Source organism: Mustela erminea, chromosome 16 (assembly GCF_009829155.1).
Source record: "Mustela erminea isolate mMusErm1 chromosome 16, mMusErm1.Pri, whole genome shotgun sequence".
In the NCBI taxonomy this organism is placed as follows: domain Eukaryota; kingdom Metazoa; phylum Chordata; class Mammalia; order Carnivora; family Mustelidae; genus Mustela; species Mustela erminea.
In genome coordinates, this window is record NC_045629.1 from 25,956,770 (window position 1) to 25,981,119 (window position 24,350).

Here is a 24,350-nt window from a genome sequence, read left to right on the forward strand (position 1 = left end):
AGGATAGAATGAGATCTTACAAGAGATAAAACATTACTTCGAAAAGTTTAAAGTTCAAAATAAACACACTAAAGTAGCATGAGAATTCCAAGATGGCAATAAAGAAAGAAAAAAATAAGATGGTAAATAAAAAGAAAAGATGACTGGAGCGCATGGGTGGCTCAGAGGGTTAAAGCCTCTGCCTTCTGCTCCGGTCATGATCCCAGGCGGCTGGAATCAAGCCCCACCTCGGGCTCTCTGCTTGGCAGGGAGCCTGCTCCCCACCCCCCCACCCGGCCTGTCTCTCTGCCTACTTGTGATTTGTCTGTCAAATAAATAAATAAAATATTAAAAAAAAAAAAAAAAAAAGAAGAAGACTATCCTAAAAATTTTTTGGTTGTTTTCCCTAACCAACTTTACTAGAGAGCAAATTAAAATATGCATCAGTTTCTTTTGCTTTGGGGAAGTATTTTTAAATAACAAACCAGCTTTTCTCTCAGCTGTAATCTATAAAACTAGCCCCAAATGTTCTCCAAAATTTATTAATGGAAAGCTTCCTCTTAGCAAAAAATACTAAACATGCAAAGAATGCAAACTACCAACTTGTTTCCCCATTTTTAGCCAACAACTAAATGGGAAAAAAGAGGAATCACACTTCCTCTATGTCCATCTCTGGTCCCTCACTTAACTCCCAGACAAAAGAGATTCTCTTCCCTTCTCAAAACGTTCCCATCCCTTTCTCTCTCCAGACCTTGTCCTCTAGGATCTTATTCATAATTAGTATTTTGACTTCTAATAACGTCACTCTTTCCCATTCCATAACTTCTTCCCTTCAGTCACCAACTGGATCTCTCCTAGCTTTAAAATAAGCAAAAAGTCGTCCTTTATCTTCTATCTCTATTTCCTCCTTTCCTTTCTCTGTCCCAACTCCTTGAACTCAGCCAACATTCACTGCCTCTAACTCCCCTCTAATATATTCACTTAAACTTCAATCCCTCAAAGCCTCAAGGTTCAATACCACTTACTTATTAAATCTACTGGTGCTCAGGGAGACTTGCTGGTTCAGTCGGTAGAGCATTTGACTCTTGATCTCAGGGTCATGAATTCAAGCCCCACACTGGACACGGGGTTCTCATTTTGGTGACTTACCACTCACACTTATAATCTTTCATGTGAAAAGCTGTAGCCCCTTTGATCCTGTTATACAAAACTTGGCTTCATTCCTATTTCTGCTATACTCCTTATGTCTTACTTACTGGTCCCTCTTTTTGTAGGTACCCCTAAAGCAAAGTAGTTTTCTACCATTTTTGGTGAGCTTTTTCCCTATGAATTTTTTTTTTTGAAAGATTTTTATTTATTTATTTGACAGACGGAGATCACAAGTAGGCAGAAAGGCAGGCAGAGAGAGAGAGAGGAAGGGAAGCAGGCTCCCTGCTGAGCAGAGAGCCCGACGGGGGACTCGATCCCAGGACCCTGGGATCATGACCTGAGCTGAAGGCAGAGGCTTTAACCCACTGAGCCACCCAGGCACCCCTCCCTGTGACTTTAAATTCACTGTCATCAAGTATTTCAAGAGACAGAAAACACTGAACGCCATCAGACTAAGTAACACTATTCTTGAAAACTTAAAGATAAAATTGAAGGTGGAGGGGGAGCAGTGCATATGAAAGCTTATTTTATAATGGGGAAAAATAAGTGGAAACAACAGGAACATGAGAAACAACAGGAAACAATGAGAGCATGACACACTATCAGAACAAACAGACACAACTCTCTATGTCAAGACAGCTTTCAGGGCCTTTACCTTTAAAGTTTTATGGTTAATAAGATTTTGTAAGATTCTTAAGCCACAAATTTGATGGATCTTAGTTGGATAAATCCTTCCTTCTTACAGATTTAATCCCAAAGGAACACACAGCCAATGATTTGTAATTTACTGATCATAACTTAGAAATTATTCTAATAAATATACATATTTTTAAAGATGTACTGCATTCTTATTGCGATTTTTACTGTTCTGAGTTCAACATCTTCCAGGGAACATAAAATCTAGTTTTATAATGGAACTCATCTTGGGCAGATAAAATTGATAATACAGACAATTTCTTTGAGACCATTTCTTTTCTGTCAAGTAGAATTATCTGAAAAGTATAAATTCTAAATACTTAAGTTAGGGGTGTACATTTCACAAATTGCAGGTACACGTCAAGTATCGTAAACCTAGCTAAGTTACCTCACTTTGGGCCCATTTTTTTTTTTTTTAAGATTTTAATTTATTTATTTGACAGAGAGAGATCACAAGTAGGCAGAGAGGCAGGCAGAAAGAGAGGAAGGGAAGCAGGCTCCCTGCTGAGCAGAGCCCAATGCGGGGCTCGATCCCAGGACCCCGGGACCACAACCCGAGCCGAATGCAGAGGCTTAACCCACTGAGCCTCCCAGGCGCCCCCCATTTTTTTCATTTAAAAAAAAAAAAAGATTAAATGATCTCTAAATTTCCTTTTAGTTTAAAGCTCCCAGAAACCAGGTTATTCTACTTGTTTTCACAAATAAAGTTATATACAGCTTTCTTTAGACATTGTTCTGTCTGATTCAATATATTTACCTAATATTAGTTTTCCATAGTTTAGTGATGTATATATTCTCATTAAAATTTTAAACACTTCTCTATATTATCTTGTAAATCCTGTATATTATATTCATCTAATGTGAACATAGTGTGACTTCTACACATCCATGTTTCTACATAACTACAAGTTTAAACACGTTCCCAAAATAAATACAGTAGTCCCCCCTTATCTGAGGGGGACACATTACTAGACCTCTTGTGAGATGTGAAACCGACAGACAGTACCAATATATACTATGTTTTTTCCTATACATACAATATATGATAAAGTTTACTTTATAAACTAAGCACATGAAGAGATTAACAACTAGTAATAAAATACAGCAACTATAACAATACACTGCAATAAGTTGTAAGAATGCGCTCTCTCTCTCAAAATACTTTATACTGAACTCACCCTCCTTGCAATGATGTGAGATAACAGAATGCCTACACGAGAATGTGAAGTGAGGTGAATGATGTAGCCTTGTGACCCAGCATTAGGATATTACTGACCTTTGACCTTCTACTGAAGATATGTCAGAAGGAGAAACTGTCTGCTTCTGGACCACAGAAGCAAAAATGCAGATGAAGAAGCAACTACTGTATAAATAGCTGTTTTTAGTACAAACTTTTTTAGTTGACCAAATGAACAAATCACCACTATGAAACAAAAAAGATCCGTAATTCATGTTATCATTACCTTTTATTGTTATCTAAAGCAAGTAAATTTCCATTTTTAATTAAAAATAGTATTGAGGGGGGAAAAGCTGCTCAGTAAAAACAATTTTTCTCTCTCCCCTTATCACCCTTTACCCACTTACATGTCCACAAAATATGATAGCTTTCTAAGCACTTTTTCCGAAGATTTCCATCAGCAGGAATAAAATCATAAAGTGAACTCTCAACCTTAAGATTCTGGGTTAGTTACTTTGTTAAATCCAAATATCCATTTAATGAAAAGATAGTTTGTGCATTTTACTACACTGATAGTACACAATTGTTTGCTTTCTTCTTCAGCATGCTCAGTTATGCTGTCCTGTGATTTTAGGGATTAATTCCAATTATTTCTCTTGACAAATAGATAGAAACTTTTTTAAGATTAGATTAACTTTAGCAGATAAGAATTAAAAAAGGAAAAGAAAATAAAAATGATATTTAATGCTTATAGGAAGATTTTTAACATAAAGAATACGGCAATGTACTTAATTAAGACTTGGTGCTCAAAGTAGATGGCAGAGTATTTCATGTATGTGTACCTACAAAGAAACGACCAAAATAAAAATACTTAACTTTTTCAGAAGTTTCAATTTATGTTTTATAAAAGACATTAATGTTATAAAAGGCTACTATTTTAATAAAGATCAAGTTCAAATTTCTAAGTCTTCTTTAAAACAAAAAAAAAATTTGTTTTAGGAGCACCTGGGTGGCTCAGTCAGTTAAGCATCCCACTCTTGATGTTGGCTCACGTCATGATCTCAGGGTTGTGAGACTGAACCCTGCGCTGGGCTCCGTGCTGGGTGTGGAGCCTGCTTGAGAGTCTCTCTCCTTCTCCCTCTGCCCCTCTCCCCCACCACCCTTCCCCGCCACCCTGCCACCCTCCCACCCCCTGCTACCAGTCTCTCTCTAAAAAAAAGAATCAATCAATCTTGGAGAAAAAAAAAATATTTTAAGTAATCTCTACACCCAATGTGGGGCTTGAACTGGCAAACCCAAGATCAAGAGCTGCACACTCCACTAACTGAGCCAGCCAAGTGCTGCAAATTGCTGTCTTAATAATAATTTTTGCTTATAAGTTTATATATAGTTGGGCCTCAGTTGTCAAAAATAGCCACAGTGTAAATCTGAGATTCTTAAGAATATCTTTAGCATGTTTTTTTTACTCCATGTAAACTCAGAAGCCAACAACTTCTTTAACACTAGAATGTAAACTTTCTGGAAATACAAGGCCATTGAAATTTCAACTAAAAACAACTTGTGGGCATACGGAGGGCTCAGCTTGGAAGAGCACACAACTCCTGATCTCAGGGTTGTGAATTCAAGGCCAAGATGGGTGTAAAGATTACTAAAACAAAGCAACAACCTAGTTTTTGTCCAGAGAGTAACATGAAACAGTCCATTTGAATAATAAAGAGAACATAAAATGTATTTACACTATATTTCATCCTAATAAAAATAAGAAATATGAAAAGTATATATGACTGATTTATATAATCAATTTTAGCAACCCATGTTTAAGAAATTATCAATTTACCTTTAAATTTTTTTTCAATTATAAAACTAGAGCTGGGGGTGCCTGGGTGGCTCAGTGGGTTAAAGCCTCTGCCTTTGGCTCAGGTCATGATCCCAGGATCCTGGGATCGAGCCCCGCATTGGGCTCTCTGCTCAGCGGGGAGCCTGCTTCCCCCTCTCTGCCTACTTATGATCTCTGTTAAATAAATAAATAAAATCTTAAAAAAAAAAAACTAGAACTGAATTTATCTTGTTTTTTACTACTTTATGAATGTAAAATAAGATAATAAAAAACATTAACAACATATTTTAAATTAAAAAATCTGCTTTCAGTCAGAAGCAGATACAAATAAGTAATTATAGAATAGTTGCTGAAAAGAGAGAGAAGCAGCACCAATTCCCATCACTTTCACTGTTTAGAATCATGGATAATTCCTTCCAAGCCACCACCATTAACTGTCTCAGCTTTCTCTGGTACTTCTATCACTGTCAACACATACTTCTAAGAACTACAGGCTTGCCAGGATTAAGCCACACTTCTTATCCTTTCAGAGTTGATTTGTGTGATGGTTTTTTGTTTTGTTTTGGTAGTAGTATTCTAAACTGACCAATTTCTTCCATACACCTTAAGCTGGAAGAATCTAAAGTAAAGCTCTGTCACTATGTAACAGCCTCAACTATATTTAAAAAATAAAAAGGCTTATCAGAAACAAGTGTGCATTTTAGAGATCAACAGATGTTGTCCTCTTCAACACATGAAGGAACTAATCACAAACAGCCTGTACCAAAACACCCCCACCCTAAACAACCTCATACCTCCACCTCTATAAGCACACATAAACAGGCTATACCCAAATCACACCCAGACACAACCCAAGATTAAACATCTGGAAAAATAATACAATTTAAGATATGAGAAGTATCTTGAGATGCAACATATTTGGGTTCAGGAAGAAAGCAATTACAAAGTTTTAGTATCAATGAAGCAAGATCTAAGATTATCTGCTGTTCAGGTAAGGTGTGTGGACTGGACATCTAATGAGAAAAAAAAAACAGATTTTCACTGAGTTCATAAAGGTCTCTCCAAAGTGAAAGAATTACCAATGAAATATTAATCTAGTTGAAAGATGCACAGGGGTGCCTGGGTGGCTCAGTGAGTTAAGCCTCTGCCTTCAGATCAGGTCATCATCTCAGGATCCTGGGATCAAGTCCCACATCCAGCTCTCTGCTCAGCAGGAAGCCTGCTTCCCCCCTCCCCCGCCTACTTGTGATCTCTCTCTGTGTCAAATAAATAAATAAAATCTTAAAAAAAAAAAAGGTGCATATAAGTAAAAGGAAATTTAATACTGATTTTAAGTTCTACATACTTTTTCCCATTCAACTCAATTCTTTAGCTTCTAATGGGGCCAGAGCAGAAGCTGAAGCAAAGACAGACATCAAAGAAATAAGACATACAGCAAGAAATCAATGTTTTCAAATCACTTCTGACCTATTTTGAAGAAAAAAAAAGCATTTAAGTTTCTGTTCTATTTAAGTAAATAGAATACTGAGAAAACATCTGTGTGCTTACCACTTGAGTGTACTGCTCTGAGTTAAAACCTAATAAAGACAAAGCACCTTTACAATATATACAAAGCAGAAATGAAAAGTAGTATGAAAGAGGTAAAAAGTGCTAGGAGTTTAAAAAAAAAAATGTGTACACCTGTGAAGACTGAGGCTAAGTTTGGTGGATTCATGATGTCTGGTATAAGGCAAAAGGGCTAACTAAATAACTTGCTAGTTTTTTGTTTTTTTAAATCCCAGAAACAACAGAAGATGGGGAGCTATCAAAACTACCCAGAATTCAAAATGGAATTTCAATATAAAGGTGACTGAAAAGTGGGGCACCTGGGAGGCTCAGCAGGTCGAACGTTCAAGTCTTGATTTCAGGGTTGGGAGATCAAGCAGGAGTTGGGGTCTGCCCTAGGCAGGGAGTCTATTTGGATTCTCTCTCCCCCACTCCTCCCCAAAACAACAACAATAACAGAAAAAAAAAAAAAAAAGAGAGGGGGACTAAAAAGAATTGCTAAGTATTCCTAGCAACAAATAAGGGTACGACAGAATTTACACGTTTGCGTCACTTCAACCAAAGGGGAGGGGAGACAGACCCAGTTCCCAGAATCATAAACAATTTTGATTCTGAGGGATTTTAATGGACTGATAAAAACTTCAGCACAGGACTTAGGATGGGAGATGCAAGAGCTAGCAAGAGTAAAAGCAAGACTAATATTCCAAAGGTTACTTGTATTTTAATACAGGGCTCCTAAGATTATTTAAAACACCACACCAAAACAACTTGAGATTGTAACTACACAAATTCAGCTCCAAAGATTCATGGCATAAAATTTGTTTGTCTAGGTACACAACTGGCACTGAACAATCATTCAACTCCTAACTGAGGCTACAGGACCACACAACAGCCACATAATGTATATTATTCATTAATCCTCTTCCACAAAGTAACTCATGGCAGACACTTTCTGTGTATAAAAGAGCCACCAAACAAGAGAATTCACTAAAAATGATAAAGCTGGGGCACCTGGGTGGCTCAGTGGGTTAAAGCCTCTGCCTTCGCAGCTCAGGTCATGATCCCAGAGTTCTGGGATCGAGCCCCATATCCGGCTCTTTGCTCGGCAGGGAGCCTGTTTCCCTCTCTATCTCTGCCTGTCTCTCTGCCTACTTGTGATCTCGGTCTGTCAAATAAATAAATAAAATCTTTAAAAAAAAATGAAAAAGCTGTCAACGTCTGTTTTATTATGTACAGGAAATGGGAGTCCCTTAATAGAACTGTAATGATACAGACAGTTTGGAATACATATAAACATTTTCAGGCTCAAATTTGGTTCTTAATTCTCTCCAGAGAAATGTCTACTATCTCCTGAATTCTAAATCTGGTCCATGAGGCCTATTATATCATATCCAAGTTATATCATTTGCACACCTAAGTTCCCCCACTACAATGAAGATTAGTTATACACTTAGGCTGTATATTAGAATTATCCAGGATCAGGTTGCCTGGGCAGCTCAGAGAGTTAACTGTCCAACTTTTGATTTCGGCTCAGGTCATGATCTCAGGGCCCAGAGATTAAGCCCTCATCGGGTTCTGTGCTCAGCATGGAGTCTCCTTGTCCCCCTCTCCTCAGTGCCTCCTACCCCCAACAGGCTCACTTCTATGTGTGTTCTCTCTCAAATAAATAATAAATAAAATCTTAAAAACAAAACAAAAAGAAACCCAGGAGCTGGGAAAAATTCCAATACCTAAGATGCATGCCAGACGAATTAAATCAATCTCTAGGGCTAGTTTTTTTTTTTTTTTCCTTTAAAAGCTCCCCAGGTGAAAATTGGATAGCTATATGTAGAAGAATGAAACTCAACTATTCTCCTACACCATACACAAAGATAAACTTGAAATGGATAAAAGACCTCAACGTTGAGACAGGAATCCATCAGAATCCTAGAGGAGAACATAAGCAGTAACCTTTTCAATATCAGCCACAGCACCTTCTTTCAAGATGTCTCCAAAGGCAAAGGAAACAAAAGCAAAAATGAACTTTTGGGACTTCATCAAGATCAAAAGCTTCTGCACAGCAAAGGAAACAGTCAACAAAACAAAGGGGCAACCCACGGAAGGGGAGAAGATATTTGCAAATGACAGTACAGACAAAAGGTTGATATCCAGGACCTATAAAGAACTTCTCAAACTCAACACACACAACCGATAATCATGTCAAAAAATGGGCAGAAGACATGAACAGACACTTCTCCAATGAAGACATACAAATGGCTATCAGACACATGAAATAATGTTCATCACCACTAGGGAGATTCAAATCAGAACCACATTGAGATACCACCTTACACCAGTTAGAATGGCCAAAATTAGCAAGACAGGAAACAACATGTGTTGGAGAGGATGTGGAGAAAGGGGAGCCCTCCTACACTGTTGGTGGGAATGCAAGCTGGTGCAGCCTCTTTGGAGAACAGTGTGGAGATCCTTAAGAAATTAAAAATAGAGCTTCCCTATCACCCTGCAATTGCACTACTGGGTATTTACCCCAAAGATACAGATGTAGTGAAAAGAAGGGCCATCTGCACCCCAATGTTTATTGCAGCAGCAATGGCCACGGTCACCAAACTGTGGAAAGAACCAAGATGCCCTTCAACGGACGAATGGATAAGGAAAATGTGGTCCATAGACACTATGGAGTATTATGCCTCCATCAGAAGGATGAATACCCAACTTTTGTAGCAACATGGATGGGACTGGAAGAGATTATGCTGAGTGAAATAAGTCAAGCAGAGAGTCAATTATCATATGGTTTCACTTATTTGTGAAGCATAACAAATAACATGGAGGACACAGGGAGATGGAGAGAAGAAGGGAGCTGAGGGAAACTGGAAGGGGAGATGAACCATGAGAGACTATGGACTCTGAAAAACAATCTGAGGGTTTTAAAGGGGCGGGGGGTGGGAGGTTGGGGGAGCCAAGTGGTGGGTATTATGGAGGGCACGTATTGCATGGATCACTGGGTGTGGTGCATAAACAATGAATTTTGTTACGCTGAAAAGAAATTTTTTTAAAAAAAGGGGAAAAAAATACAATGCCAAAATGGGAAACCACTAATCAGAATTGTATGGGTAACAAAAAAACTAGAAGAAACTGATCTATAGTATAAAATGGCGGGGGGGGGGGGTGACCTGGATGTAGCAAGGACATTACATTTTACCAGTTTCAATACATTTCAAATCAAAGGGAGACTGAAATTTACTTATTTGCGGGGCGGGGGGGGGGGGGAGCAGGAGAGAGGCAAAAGGAGAAAGAGAATCTTAAGCAGGCTCTATGGGCAGTGCAGAGCCCCACGAAGGGCTGAGATCGTGACCCAAGCCAAAATCAAGAGTGGGAGGCTTAACCAACTGAGCCATCCAAGCACCCTGAACAGACTGAAATTTAAATAAAAATACAACCAATTCTCATTATTTACAGTAGTTATGTTACAGAGTCTGAACAACTGTTCCTAAGGGAAATACAGAGTTAGGTTCCTGCATCCTTTGGCCACATTCAACCAATTAATAACGTAGGTTTTCGTGTGTGTTTAAAGACTCCTTAATATATGTTGTTGATTCATTAACATCGAACCCAAGGCTAACAGCACATGCCTGAACAAAGGCTATCTAACACACATTTTCTACAAAACGTACATTACAGTCTTCTTGCAATTTGGAACTCTAGACAGCACTTCAATACTTTGCTTGGAGGCCATTTTAAACAGTGAAATCCCCAAAAGTGCTGAAATGCAAAAAACGTGGCACTAAATAGACTGAGAAAAGGACACTTGTTTACAGCATGACAGCTGAAGCAAGACAGAATGTTACCTTGTTTGATCTACATCTAGCAACTCCCAATTTTTCAAAGCCCTGCACATGTGTGCAAATCATCACAAAAGCACCATGAGGATTGATTTTAGGCTTACAAATAAACTTTACTAGTAGGCAGACTCACAGATACAGAATCCATGAATACTGAAGTATCAAATCAAGGTAGAAGTATCAATCAAAGTAGCTTAAACTAATTGTTACAATGAATTCTATGAAGGTTTCCACTAAGCAACATCAAGAACTAAAGAACACCGGGATGCCTGGGTGGCTCAGTTGGTTGGACGACTGCCTTCAGCTCAGGTCATGATCCCGGAGTCCTGGGATCGAGTCCCGCATCGGGCTCCTGACTCCTTGGGGAGTCTGCTTCTCCCTCTGACCTTCTCCTTGCTCATGCTCTCCCTCAAATAAATAAATAAAATCTTAAACAACAAAAAAAAAAAACCAAAAAAAAACCCCACAAGAACTAAAGAACACCAACATGCTCATGTATATAATTTTCCCCACTAGAATCCCCCAACTGGATTTCCTAAAAATGTGAGTTTTTCTCATAACAAATCTACATTAAAAAAAAAACCCAATATATTCAATTTGTTCAATGTATCTTAATGTAGTACAAAAGTAAACAAACTATATTTTACCAACTACATCTAATCACAAAATGCAGCAATGACTTAAACAAAAAGTATGACGGTTGAACAAGCTGACCTCTAAAATGTCCTATGGCTCAAAACTTTTCAAGTCTAAAAACTGAAGTTGGTACGCCAATTTTAATTACTATAAAAGCTGATATATGAATAAGTATTCTCAGTAATTGTTTATCAGGACCACAATCACATTTCTTAGTAGTAGGGCTGCAATATAAATTCTCATCTGAAAAACAGTTTAACAGCTCCACTCAACCTAGAAAAATCACTTAAATCCAGCAGGATACTATCAAATCTGATGAGCTCTCAGCTTGGGCCTATGCAACTTCAAAAAAAAAAAAAAAAAAGCTGCTCTATTAATGCTATAAAACTAAATATGCCTCACCACATACAAAAGTTAATCAAAATGAATCAAAAACCTAAATATAAGGGCTAAAACTGTAACAATCTCAAAAAAAAAAAAAACCCACACAGCTGTAATAAAGTATAAATCTTTATTACCTTGGATTAGGTAATGATTACTTAGATATGACACCAAAAGCATAAATGACAGATTAAAAAAACAGATAAACTGGGGGCACCTGCATGGCTCAGTGGGTTAAGCCTCTGCCTCCCACTCAGGTCATGATCCCGGGGTCCTGGGACCGAGCCCCGCATCAGGCTCTCTGCTCAGCAGGGAGCCTGCTCCCCCCCCATCTCTCTCTGCCTATAAATAATAACCTTTAATAATCAAATAATATAATAATCTTTAATAATCAAATAAATAAAATCTTAAAAAAAAGATAAATTGGGGGCGCCTGGGTGGCTCAGTGGGTTAAAGCCTCTGCCTTCGGCTCAGGTCATGATCCCAGGGTCCTGGGATCGAGCCCCGCATCAGGCTGTCCGCTCCGCGGAGAGCCTGCTTCCTCCTCTCTCTCTCTCTCTCTCTCTCTCTCTCTGCCTGCCTTTCTGCCTACTTGTGATCTCTGTCTGTCAAATAAATAAATAAAATCTTTAAAAAAAAAAAAAAGATAAATTGGACTTCATCAAAATTTAAAAAATTTTGTGCTTTCAAGGACACCATCAAGAAAGTGCAAACACAACTAATAGTAGAAAATGTTTGCTAATCACTTATATGAGAAGGGGCCTGTATTCAAAATAAACAAAAAACTCGATTACAACTCAATAAAAAGTCAACTTTAGTTTTTAAATGGGCAAAGGATTTGAATAGACATTTCTCCAAGAAATTTACCAATAAATGCAAAATGCTCAATATCCTTAGTTATTAGGGAAATACAAATCGAAACCACAAAGAGGTATCACTTTACATCCACTAACAGAGCTTTAATTAAAAAAAAAAAAAGGACAACAAATATTGGCCAAAATGTGTAGAAATTGGAACCTTTCCACACTGCTGGTGGGAATGTAAAATAGTACAGCTGTCATGGAAATGTCTGGCAGTTTCTTAGAAAGTTAAACATAGAGTTACCAAATGACCCAGCAATTCCATTACTAGGCATACACTTAAGACAAATTAAAACATGTCCAAATAAAAACACATACATGAGGGACGCCTGGGTGGCTCAGTGGTTAAGCAGCTGCCTTTGGCTCAGGTCATGATCCCAGCGTCCTAGGATGGAGTCCCACTCACATCGGACTCCTTGCTGGGCAGGGAGCCTGCTTCTCCCTCTGCCTCTGCCTACCACTCTGTCTGCCTGTGCTTGCTCTCTCTAACAAATAAGTAAATTTAAAACAAAAAACAAAAAACACGTACATGAATGTTCATAGTGGCATTATCCAGAAAGTAGATGTGTAACAATACAAATTGCCAATTAATTGATGAATGGAAACAGGAAACCACCCAATGTCAATCAGTTGATGAACAGATAAACTGTAGACAGACAACCATAAAATGAACTCATAGCCATAAAAAATAAGTACTGATATAAGCTACAACACAGATGAAACTCAAAAACATTATGGTAAGAAGCCAGTTACAAAAGACCACATATTGTATGATTCCATTTATATGAAATACCTAGAATAGGCAAACCAATAGAGATAACAAACAGATTAGTGATTTCTGTGGGGCATAGTTAAGGAATGGGGAGTGACTGCAAATAGGTAAAGGGTTTCCTTTGAGGTGATGAAAATGTTCTAGAATTGGATAGTGATTGTGGTTATAAATATATTAAAACCCACTGAACTGTACACTTTAATAAAAATGGTTAAGTTTCATGGTATATGAATTATATTTCGATTTAAAAAATAAAAAACAGGGCGCCTGGGTGGCTCAGTGGGTTAAGCCGCTGCCTTCGGCTCAGGTCATGATCTCAGGGTCCTGGGATCAAGGCCCGCGTCGGGCTCTCTGCTCAGCAGGGAGCCTGCTTCCCTCTCTCTCTCTCTGCCTGCCTCTCCATCTACTTGTGATTTCTCTCTGTCAAATAAATAAAATCTTCAAAAAAAAAAAAAAAACAGAATTTGCCATTTAAAACTGATATAGGAGGTTCAAAATACTACTTCACTAATCCTCTTCAGTATTTGAGAATTAGTCAAGCATACATGCTAATTAGAAACCATACTTCCAATGTGCCTGGGTGGCTCAGTTAGGGGTCTGCCTTCGGCTCAGTTCATGATCCCATGGTCCTGGGATCCAGCCTCACATCAGGCTCCCTGCTCAGTGGGGAGTTTGCTTGTCCCCTCCTTCCTATCCCCCCTTTCATGCTTTCTCTCTTTCAAATAAAATCTTTTATTTTTTTTAAGATTTTATTTATTTATTTGACAGACAAGAGATCACAAGTAGTCAGAGAGGTAGGCAGAGAGAGAAGGGGAAGCAGGCTCCCCACTGAGCAGAGAGCCGGATGTGCGGCTTGATCCCAGGACGGAGATCATGACCTGAGCTGAAGGCAGAGGCTTAACCCACTGAGCCACCAAGGCGCCCCCCAACAATTTTTTTTCTTAAAGTGAGTATCTGATAGGGGTAGTTCAAAATAAGAGGTCTAGAGCATTATAACAACTATAAAAATCCACACGTGCAATGATTTTCAATTTTACCCCATGATTATTATCCCTATTTTATATTGGGCAAAAAGTTACACAGCTAGAATTCAAACCATTTATCTGAATCCACAAGCTGTGCTCATTTATTCCTTCGACATTTACTGAGGGCCTGCTACATGCCAGGTACTGAGTTATGTTCAGGAGAAATAGCAAATAAATAAATAAATAAATAAATGTGAGGGCTACGAAAAATTTAGCAGGGTAAGGGGAATTTTAAGTGGCAGGGATGGGAGAGCTGAAGACTATTTATTTCCTTTCTACCAAGTAACCAAATCCTGTATTACATTTCCATAATTTGTAGGTTTTTAAAATAGTTCTTACAGCTTAAGTAATCTCAACAGCAATAATATCCTGGCATAAGCTAAAGAAATCTGAAAACTTTTTAGGTAAGGACATGGTCAGAGCAGCATTTGTGTATGGTATACTTTTTCCTAAGCACTGTAACTGAAATCCCCAAAATATCCATTTCCTAACTCCCTTCCACGCTTTCTCTTAATAGTATTATCACCTAATATAATTCTTAAATATTTGCTTCTTATCTATCTCCCCTACTTACAGCAAGAAATCTTTGTTTTTGTTCACGGCCCTATCTCCAGCACCGTGACCCGTATCAGACACAGTAGGCTTTTGAAATTTATGAGTGAATAAACAAATTTCGTAATTTGGTTGCAGTTTTATATGTAATTCAGTTGTTCTGAACAGTTCAATTTTACTATTAAGGGGCTCCCGGCTGGCTCAGTTGGTACAGCATGCAACGCTTGATCTTAGGGTTTTGAGTTCGAGCCCCATGCTGGGTGTAAAGATTACTTTAAAAAATAGAAATCTTTAAAACAAAATTTTGGGGTGCCTGGGTGGCTCAGTGGGTTAAGCCTCTGCCTTCAGCTCAGGTCATGGTCCCAGGGTCGTGGGATCGAGCCCCGCATGGGGCTCTCTGCTCTGGGGGGAGCCTGCTTCCTCCTCTCTCTCTGCCTGCCTCTCTGCCTACTTGTGATCTCTGTCTGTCAAATAAATAAATAAAATCTTAAAAAAAAAAAAATTTATTAAGATGGTAAGGAAAAAATTTTGTTCAGCAAAGACAGAATAACCACAAAGAAAAGTATTATTGTGTTTCAAAAAGCTTGATTTATCTAGATTAGTTTTCAAGAAACCAGAAAACCTGTACCAAATATTTAAAAAATACAAACAAAAGGAAAGATTCGGTTTTAATTAAAATAGTAAACATCAGTTTTCCATTCCTCTAATCAGAAGACACAAAGGAATAAAGGGTAGTAAGATAGTTGGTAATACCTGGGACACAGAAAAATGCAGTATTTCACTGGCATGTATTTTTCTTTCTATTGCTTAAGTCACATGTAAAATTCAAGATTATCAATAAGTTCTGTACTGACTCAGTTCTATACTCACTTTTTCTCTTAAAAATGGCAATCTGCCCTTTTTCAGACTCTAAGTCTGAATCTAACCAGCTAATTAGTCATCCCAATAATTCTCTTGTCAAATATAATCACAAGCATTGTCGATTTTAACCATAATTTTTAGTCTTAAATAGTTTTGATCTTAATACAAATAATCTTATTTTATACGCCTTCTGTTCAACTAGTGTTGCACAGTTCCTTTTTTGGCCTCAAATGACAAAACTTCTCTAATGTCTCTGGGGAGACAAGTGTAAAGTATAATGTTTCCTCAAATTGTTCTTGTCCCCCCCCCCCGCACTGATCTGCGGAAAGTAGGAAAGTTAAGACATTTTTCTATTCTGCAGGAAAGTCCAGGGGAAGAAGAGAAGGTAAAGAGAATATCGCATGGAAAATAGGTTGAAAGGGGACAGACAACACAGAAGTAAACGTGAAGCAAATATGTGCGAAAAAGAGGAAGACGCAGAAAAGAGAAGAAAAACTGCTCTCGCCTAGAAATGGGGCGGGGTGGGGGGGGAGCGGGTAGGAAGGCTTGCTTATTCTTCCAGAAACAAAAGCACTAAATGCTAAGAAAAACGTAGGTGTCTTTAAGATGTTGTTAAAACTCTAAAAAGCACTCAGCTGCCACTCCAAACAGTTCTACCTTCTCTTCCTATATGTTCTCATTCGAGCTAGTCTTCATCTGTAAAATTAAATGCAGGCTATAGATAATGCAGAGACAATCTTTACAAAACTGCAGTTGTGGTTGCCATCTTTGCCTGGAAAAAAAAAAAATTCGAACTCCTTGGATTTGGAAAAAAGGAGTGCATTAAGTTGGAAAGCCAAAAAACCATGAACTGCTAAGTCAGATAGATAGGACACGGGTTAATAAACGCCTCCTATCAAACTAAGATTCCACTAAAGATCTAGGGAAGAGGGGCAAAAGCCTTACCGCGGACCATAAGGGTGGGGCACCGTAGGGGAAAAAAAATTTTTTTTTGAGGGCGAGCTATCCCGGAGGTATAAAGGGGCTGGTGACTCAGATCTCAGGAAGATTGCATATTAGGCGGCAAATGATATTCATGGGCCAAGGGCAGCTTCGGGAAGAGCGACAAAGTGAGCCGCCGGACTAATATTCGTTGAGAATGCGAAGACCAAGAGAGAAAGGTACCCACGGGGCAAAGGATTAAGAGTCAAAGAGAGGAGAGCCGAGGGGCCGGGCAGTCAGGAAGGCTGGGCGTGGGAGGCCTGGGCAGAGGCCGCAAAGCGCTTCTGCAGCCAGCCGCCTTCTCTCGGAACGCCTTTTCAGCTCCCCCACACTCAGCCCCTCTCAGGGCCGCCCTTGCCCCAGCGACCACGGCGAGAGCAGCTGTTTCCGCCCGGCCAAGGACCAGGGAGAAGGCATCCCTGAGGCGGGCGGGCAGGCCGACGTCTGAGCGAGCAAGAGGTGATTCCGAGACCACTGCCGCCGAGCCAACGCCAAACTTCTCCCTTTCCTCGTCTTAGCCTTCTTTATCACCCAACTTCCCAGCCGGCTGGTGTCCGCTTCGACCGACCGAGGACCCCCCTCCCCCGCCCTTCTCGCCACCTCTCACCCCTCCCCAACGTCCTGAAGCTGGGAAAGGACCGGCCACCAGGGCCACTCCCGAGCCCGTCCGGGTACCCCAGAGTCCCAGACGCCGCCCCCGACAAAACGCTTGCGTCCTCTCGGCGGCTCCCTCGCCCGCCCAGATGCTGCAAACTCCTCTCACCTGCATTGACGCCATGATGGAACCATCCCCCCTAGGCCGGCGAGGCCAGAGACGCAGGGGGCGGAGTTGCCGTGCTCGCGTCACGCCGCGGGGGCCCAGCATCCTGGGCGCCGGGGGCGGGGCCTCCGGTGGGAAGGGGACGGCGGGAGGGGATTGGCTGGCGCGCTGTGCCTCCGGGGGGGAGGGGCAGGCGAGAGCGCGGTAAATGGCGTTGTTGGTACCTTCAGTCACATCCTGCTCTCCGGCGTCCGCGGCTGCCCCACCCGCTGCTACTGTCGCCCAAGAAACGCCGCTTCTGGTCTGACCTGGCCACGGTTGTTGTTTTTTTTCTCTATATACCCTAAAATCTTGGTGATCTCCAGTCCCGTGGGTTTTTCTTTTTGTTTTGTTTTTTTAACCACAGGTGTATGGTTTGAAGTACCCCCCCCCCATCGATGTCACACCACCATGCCCACTTTCACATCCTTCGGGCGGGATACCACTTTCCGTGGGGCTGCTTTCTAGTCTTTACGGTCTGAAAGGCTTCTCATATTCCTAATTTGGGGGAGAAAGACACAGATTTCTTTGTACCATGGGATGAGGATTGAGAGCAACACAACACGTTGATTATTTTAAAGGCAAGGGTACATTTGTAGAGCTGAAACTTGCCTGAAAGGGAAGAGAAATTTTTGAAGTTTTTCTATTGTTCGTGTACTGTTGTCTCCCCTCTACTCCAACCCGTCAGTTTTAAACTTCACGTGTGTCAGTAATGGTTATGGTTGTTACGACATCCACATTTGTTTAGAGATTTGACTCTAGATGTGATTTTTTTTTTTTTTTTAATGTACCAGTGCACTTTGAGGATACACTTACCCCTTCTATCACATCTGGACTCCTCTTCAGCCTGTTTCACAGTGGGCAGTTTTGTGGTCGTTCGACCTAGGGATGTATTTGAATAGGGAAAGCTGAGCATTCAGTATTTATTCTGGGAATGCACCAGTTCTGCCAACATTTATCGGAAGCCACATTTTAAAAAGCTATCCAAAAACTGAAGATGTCATTGGTTAAGAGGAAAATGGAAGCCAAAGACTTGCACCTCCTGTTCTTGCTCTTTTAAAAATTTAAATGGCTGACATATTGAGTAGTAGGCTTTTACTTTAGCAGAACAAAAGCTTGAAATCTGTCATTTTATTAACTTGGAGCTCTTTTTAAGTAATTTCTGTAAGACTTAAATATAAGAGCAATGTAGAATATCCTCCTTCCCACTCTAAAGATAGATCATTTTGGGGGCCCCTGGGTGGCTCAGTCCGTTAAGCACCTGACTTCACCTCTGGTCATGATCCCAGGGCGTGGGATTGAGCCCCCACGTGGGGCTCCCAGCTTAGTGGAGAGTCTGCTTCTCCCTTTCTCTCTCCCTCTGCCTCTCCCCTGCTGGTGCTGGCTCTCTCTCAAATAATCTTAAAAAAATTAAAAAATCAGGGGGCACCTGGGTTAAGCCTCTGCCTTTGGCTCAGGTCATGATCTCAGGGTCCTGGGATGGAGCCCCCGCCATGGGGAAATCTCTGCTCAGTGGGGAGCCTGCTTATCCCTCTCTGCCTGCCTCTGTGCCTACTTGTGATCTCTCTCTCTGTCAAATACACGTTATAATTTAAAATACACGTTATCCTATAGTGAAATATTAAACCAACTGTTTTTAATTGATGGAGAGGAAGTTACACTGGTTTGCTTTTTCCTCTTAGAATTCCATCATAGTGCCAGAAATGGGCGGGTTTTCCCTTTGTTGTGCAAAAGAACGGTGTCCTTGAGGAATGTTTGGAGACTCTTAGCAACCAGGAATCACCTTGAAGCGTATCTGGTGTCAGCTCAGTTGTGTTGTTAACATTTCAACTGTGAGTAAAACCCATATATCTCAATGAAAGAGGAAAGTTTTTCCATATATATTTTCTTCCGGAGATCTGTATCCCCATGATCTCTGAAAATTTCTCCAGAAGATCAAGTTTTACCATCTAAAGTTCATTTTATTTAAAAGCTGATTCTTCCTAAGGTATAAGTGACATCAGATGACTCCACAAGCAAAGCATTGTGACATCGTCAGAACCAACAACCTGCCATGACATATGAATAAGAAAAGGGAGTCAACAGAATTCTTAACACTCCTCAGTAAAATCGACATCTGGTCCCTGGGGCTTTATGTTAAAAAGGTCCTTTTAAAAAGGACCTTCAGGGGAGGGAAAAGTCAGTACCCGTCCGTCATACCTTTCCTGGGAAATGTTAAATGATATATGCTTACTATCTTCTTCATGTTTTTATTAATATATAATGGAGAGATCCTGATGTACTCAGGAGCTAAAACAGTGACTTTCAGATGGGGTGGAACATATAGTATCTCCAGGGAGCATAATATTTTTCTATCTAAAACATTTGACTTATGCAGTTTTTGAAGATAAGGCTTACATATTTCTTTATATTGTGGGACTTGCTATCACATAGGCAACATATAAAATGTATGACAATACCAAAAGCAGAGTGAAGCTCTCTATAAGAGCTCTATGGGAGCAAATTTGGACAATCACTTTGGAAAACAGTTCAATAATAGTAAAATTAAAATTTCCCATGCCCTTAAAGAATCTTTTTAATAGCACCTTTTGCGAAAAAAGATAGAGACATATTAAGCCAATGCAGTCATGTTAACCTTGTTTGGATCCTGACTCAAACCAGCCGTAAAGAAGATATTTTTGAAACAATTGGAGAAATTTAAACATAAAATGCGTATTAGATGATATTAAGCGATTATTATTATTTTTCTTAGGTTTGATAGTTTTTTTATTTCCACATCAATTACAAATGACTATCATGTTCAAGAAGGTGATTCTCCCTCATATCACAAACTACCCCACCTCTACCTCCCTGAAGGACAAAAAAAAAAGGGCATGCAGAAGCTATGTATGTGCCTGAGGTTGTCCCCACCAAGGCAAAGATAGAGGCTGTGACATAGAAGACTAAAAGCAGCTGAACTTTCTGGCAGAAAAGGGGAGGAAATATTGGAAACCAGAGTCCAGTAACTTGGAGAACTCACAAGTGATCATTGGGCAAATGCCACAATATTGATAATATTACATGATTTATGAATGTTTGAGTTCTAGTGATTCACTAGACTGGAGAGTTAGGAGCAGTCCTATGAGAATCGTCTTGTCAGAGTGTGAAGAGGCAGAGTTGAGTCTTTGCTTGAGCCTATGTCTCCACAGATGGTTTGTTCATATTCTTCTACTGACTGATATCATCAGAGAAATGTCACAGTTCAGTAACCATTAGCTTGTTAACTGGATGTTGGAAAAGGCACCAAGCTAAGAATCCAATGTTTGTAGCCTTGTCCTAGCTCTGTCACAAGCAAGCTTGGTCAGGGCTCTTAATCTCTCTGGGTTTATTTATCAATAAAATGAGTAAATCAGACTGCATAATCTTCCAAGTTTTCTTCCAGATTTCAAATTCCATGTGCCTAGTAGATATCATCAAAAATTTAAATATGTCCAAAATACCATCTTAAAAAGTCTAAGATAAAATGCAATGGGAATGATGTACTATTTTGAATTTAAAACTCACATTTATAGATATACTAGGAATGAATTTGACTTCATCGTAATTTATGTAGACCTACTGGCAGGCCATAGTTAACATTTTAAAATTCTAATGTAATCCAATTGAGCCATAGATGGGATTTAATGAGTGGTACTTTAGGAAAAGCATAACCCAAATTAGTCATTTCATGTGACTCTCCTAACAGAGGACAAAGAAAGTTAGCAAAATAATAAAGCATTTATATATGTGACCTAATCTGTGTGACTTATTCTACATGTCAAAAATAGTTGATTCACATACATATCTGGCTTGTAAATAAAACCATGAATCAGGAGAACTTTGTCTTCACTTTCTTTCTTTTTCCTATCCCTTTAGCTAAAATTCTTTTCCCCAGGTATGTACTCTTTGAGCACATTCCTTTTTTACTTCTCCCCCAAACCTCTTACCAAACATGTTCCTAGCAAGTTATACTTTTTTTTTTCGGTCCATGGACCCACTTCACAGAAAAATGCGTGTATTCATGAAATTTTGTATTTCAGGGAGGTACTTGATCTTCAGAAGTTCATCCATTACCAAAAGTGTATAAACCTCAAGATAAGAATACCTTTACCGAAGAGGTAACCATCACTATAAATACCAGCTCAATCTCTTGACTTTCAAAACCTGTCTATCTTGTATGTAGACATAATTTCATAGCTCTTGTTTTCTTTTGTTCACTTACTTAATTTCCTATCTTTCTGAAAAGCAGGGTGTTATGTGAAAAGCTCAGATTAGGAACCAGAGGAGTTAAATGCTTGCCTTGATCCTTCCAGGGGTGACACAAACATTATTTAACAACAGATGGGGCACAGATGTAGCAAAGGTACCAACCAGGAAGAACAGAAGCTGCTCAGTGTTGGGGCAAGGACATGGATGCTCCTGCTCTGTGGACCAGATACTGTAAATAGATCATAGAGAGGTCTAGAGTGATTCCGAGAATTGAAGGGGGATTCTTTTGGGGATTTGAGGGAAGTGGCTATTTACTAACCACTACTGAAGTATTTCAGTGTTTTTTTAGAACAGAAATGTTCTAAAACTGGATTGTGATGGTTACCCAACTGTATAAATTTACTCAAAATTATTGAGTAATAATTATGGGTGAAATTTATGGTATATGAATTATATCCCAAAAAGCTATTTTTTAAATTTTTTTTGTTTTTTATTTTTCAAGTGATCTCTATGCTCATGAGGCTGAAACTCATGACTCCAAGATCAAGAGTCGCGTGCTCTACGGACTGAGCCAACCAGCCAGCTATCACCTCCCCAGTAAAGCTATTTTTAAAAAGGGAAAGGCATTTCAAGATTTTAACACACCCATACCAGTAAGTTGTGGCTAGTCTTTGGACTGGCTCTCCCATTAATGGTATGAAACTGAAGGGTGATCAGGTATCTCCCTACATCTGGATTTTTTCATCTGTAGTATGGAGAGTCAATGATTTCTTCAAAGCTTTCCAGATAAGTTATTTTCCTTGTCAAAGGAAAATAATTCATATTCATAATTCATATTACCCTCTTCACCAGCTCATAAGGCCTTCATTGCCCCAACACATATTTATCATTCTTATACTCCTCAGGAGGGATGGCAGCCCTTCTGATTTTGTCCTTGCCAGCTAGTTCTTTCTTATCTTATGATCTTTCTGCCTTACATCCCCAATCCCATTTTTGTGTTCCCTTTTGCCTGATCTCTTACCGTGTGTTAGAAAAGGCCCTAGACTTAGAATCGAAAGGCCTTCATTTGAATCCTAACTCGGCAACATCCTAGTTTCCATGACTTGGAGTTGGTTATTTAAACGTCTATGAATCTTGGTTCTATTACCTATAAAATGGAGACAAAAATGCCAACCCACGGTTTGTGACAGAGTGTAGATGAATCATGAATCTGAAGAAGTTTTGTAAACCACATAGAATTGTATAGGTGACAGGCAATAGCTAATTTTTCTTCTGAATTACTCTATAAGTTCTCTCTCCAGTGGGCAGATGACATGTTAGCTAGAGATAAGGAGTAGGGTGTGTGTGTCAGTGACTGAGAAATACCTATGACGAGATCCCCCAGTTTCTTGTGAACATAGAATAGTCTGGTCTATGAACCAGACTGCTTTGAACTGAGCTTGCTATAGACAGAGTTTCAAGGTTGGGATGTTGCCTTTCCCTGCCCCACCCAGTGTTCTTCCCTACATGTGGCATCTTTCCAGACCTGCCTTTATTAATAATAATAATGATGGAATGTTTGTATGTGCCATATAGGCAGTGTAAGAGGCACTTATATTTCTTGGGTTCTTTAATTCAGCACTATGAAGTACATAAAACAATTCTCATTTTACAGGTAAGAAAACAGGCCTAGAGAGTCTAGGTAATTTGCCAAAGTCAAACAGCTTGTGTATAACCATAGCAGGATCAGAATTCTACCTTGGGAACTCCAACTGTCTGACTCTACAGATTGAATTCTTTAACTAATACACAGTATTATCCTTCCAAGTATATTCTCTTAATGACCCATGTCAATAGAGTTTTAAAATAAAAATAACTCTAATCAAATTGATTCATTTTAAACTGCGGAACTTAAAATTTTATCAAAAAGCATATATTGAATGCCAGGCACTGGGGATATAAAGATGAGTAAGATACCATTCGCATATTAACATTGCTTATAATCAGAAAGACAGATGAAAGAAAGGATTTCGCTAGAATATGGAAAAAGCTACTTACTGGCTATTACAGGATCATAAGAAGGGAGCTCTTGACCTTGCCTAGCAGCTAAAAACAGTTATCTAGAAGAGCTAAGGCCCTAGCAGAGGTGAAAAGGGAACACAAGAGAGGCATTCCAGGCAGAGGGAGCAGGAACTGTGTAATTGGTGTCAACAGGAGGTAACAGTTTGGTATTGCCCAATAGAAATTGGATGGAAGGAAGTAGGAGACAAGAGGCAGGCAAGACCTGGGCATGGAAGGCTTTGTTAGTTGATGAGCAGGTTGGACTTTATCTTAGAAACCATTTACCAAATTGGAGGTATTTTCAGATGGGAAGTGGTAAGGCCAGATTTGTGTTTTGGCATGATGGCTCTGGTGACTGAACAGTTTTAATCAGGTAAGATCATAGAAGATAAGTCAGAAAAGGAGGCTATTGTAAGGATCTGACAAATGGTGGAAGAGAACTGGACTAGGGCATGTGCAGAAAGAAAAGGAAGAACTCTAGAGATATTTAGAATGGGGAACAGATAGAACTGAGGTTTGTGTTTGTTTGTTTGTTTTTTAATTTTATTTATTTGTTTGAGAGAGAGAATGGGAGAGGGAGAGATAGAGAGAGCATGAGAGAGGGAGAGTCAGAGGGAGAAACAGACTCCTTGCTGAGCAGGGAGCCCAATATGAGGCTTGATCCTGGGACCGAAGGCAGTCATTTAAACAGCTGAACCATCCAGGCACCCAGAACTAAGAATTGTTGTATGCAGGAGACAAGGAAAGAGTTGAGTGCCAGGTTTTTTTACTTGGAAATATAAGAGTTTGTAGAGATAGAAGGAATGAAAGTAGAAGGGGAAGGAAAAAATCATTCATTTTGGACATGTTGCAAGATTTTAAATTTCCTGTAGGACATCTGTTACGCCTTTTTCAAGTGAAAGTTGTAAAATCTATCTCAAATGAGTTCACAGAGTCTCAACTGATATGCAGGGCTCTTTTTCTGTCAGTCTTTGTGGTGAGCAGAATGGCCACT

The 24,350-nt window shown here is 39.6% G+C and overlaps 1 protein-coding gene and 1 long non-coding RNA gene across 2 annotated transcripts in view; one reads left to right on the top strand and one right to left on the bottom strand.

The window, feature by feature from the left end:
* UBE2W (ubiquitin conjugating enzyme E2 W) overlaps window positions 1-17,170 on the bottom strand; it is a 78,947-nt gene extending 61,777 nt beyond the window's left edge. The window contains exon 1 of the mRNA XM_032316909.1: window positions 17,054-17,170. Within this exon, the coding sequence (XP_032172800.1) occupies window positions 17,054-17,155 (102 nt within the window). The 5' untranslated portion in view covers window positions 17,156-17,170. The remainder of the gene's footprint in view (window positions 1-17,053) is intronic.
* LOC116575542 lies at window positions 16,356-23,134 on the top strand. The gene is made up of 6 exons (XR_004279817.1): window positions 16,356-16,469; window positions 16,612-17,367; window positions 18,772-18,921; window positions 21,148-21,225; window positions 21,819-21,969; window positions 22,971-23,134. It is a non-coding gene; the product is annotated as an uncharacterized LOC116575542 (long non-coding RNA).
* Window positions 23,135-24,350: the final 1,216 nt, after the last annotated feature.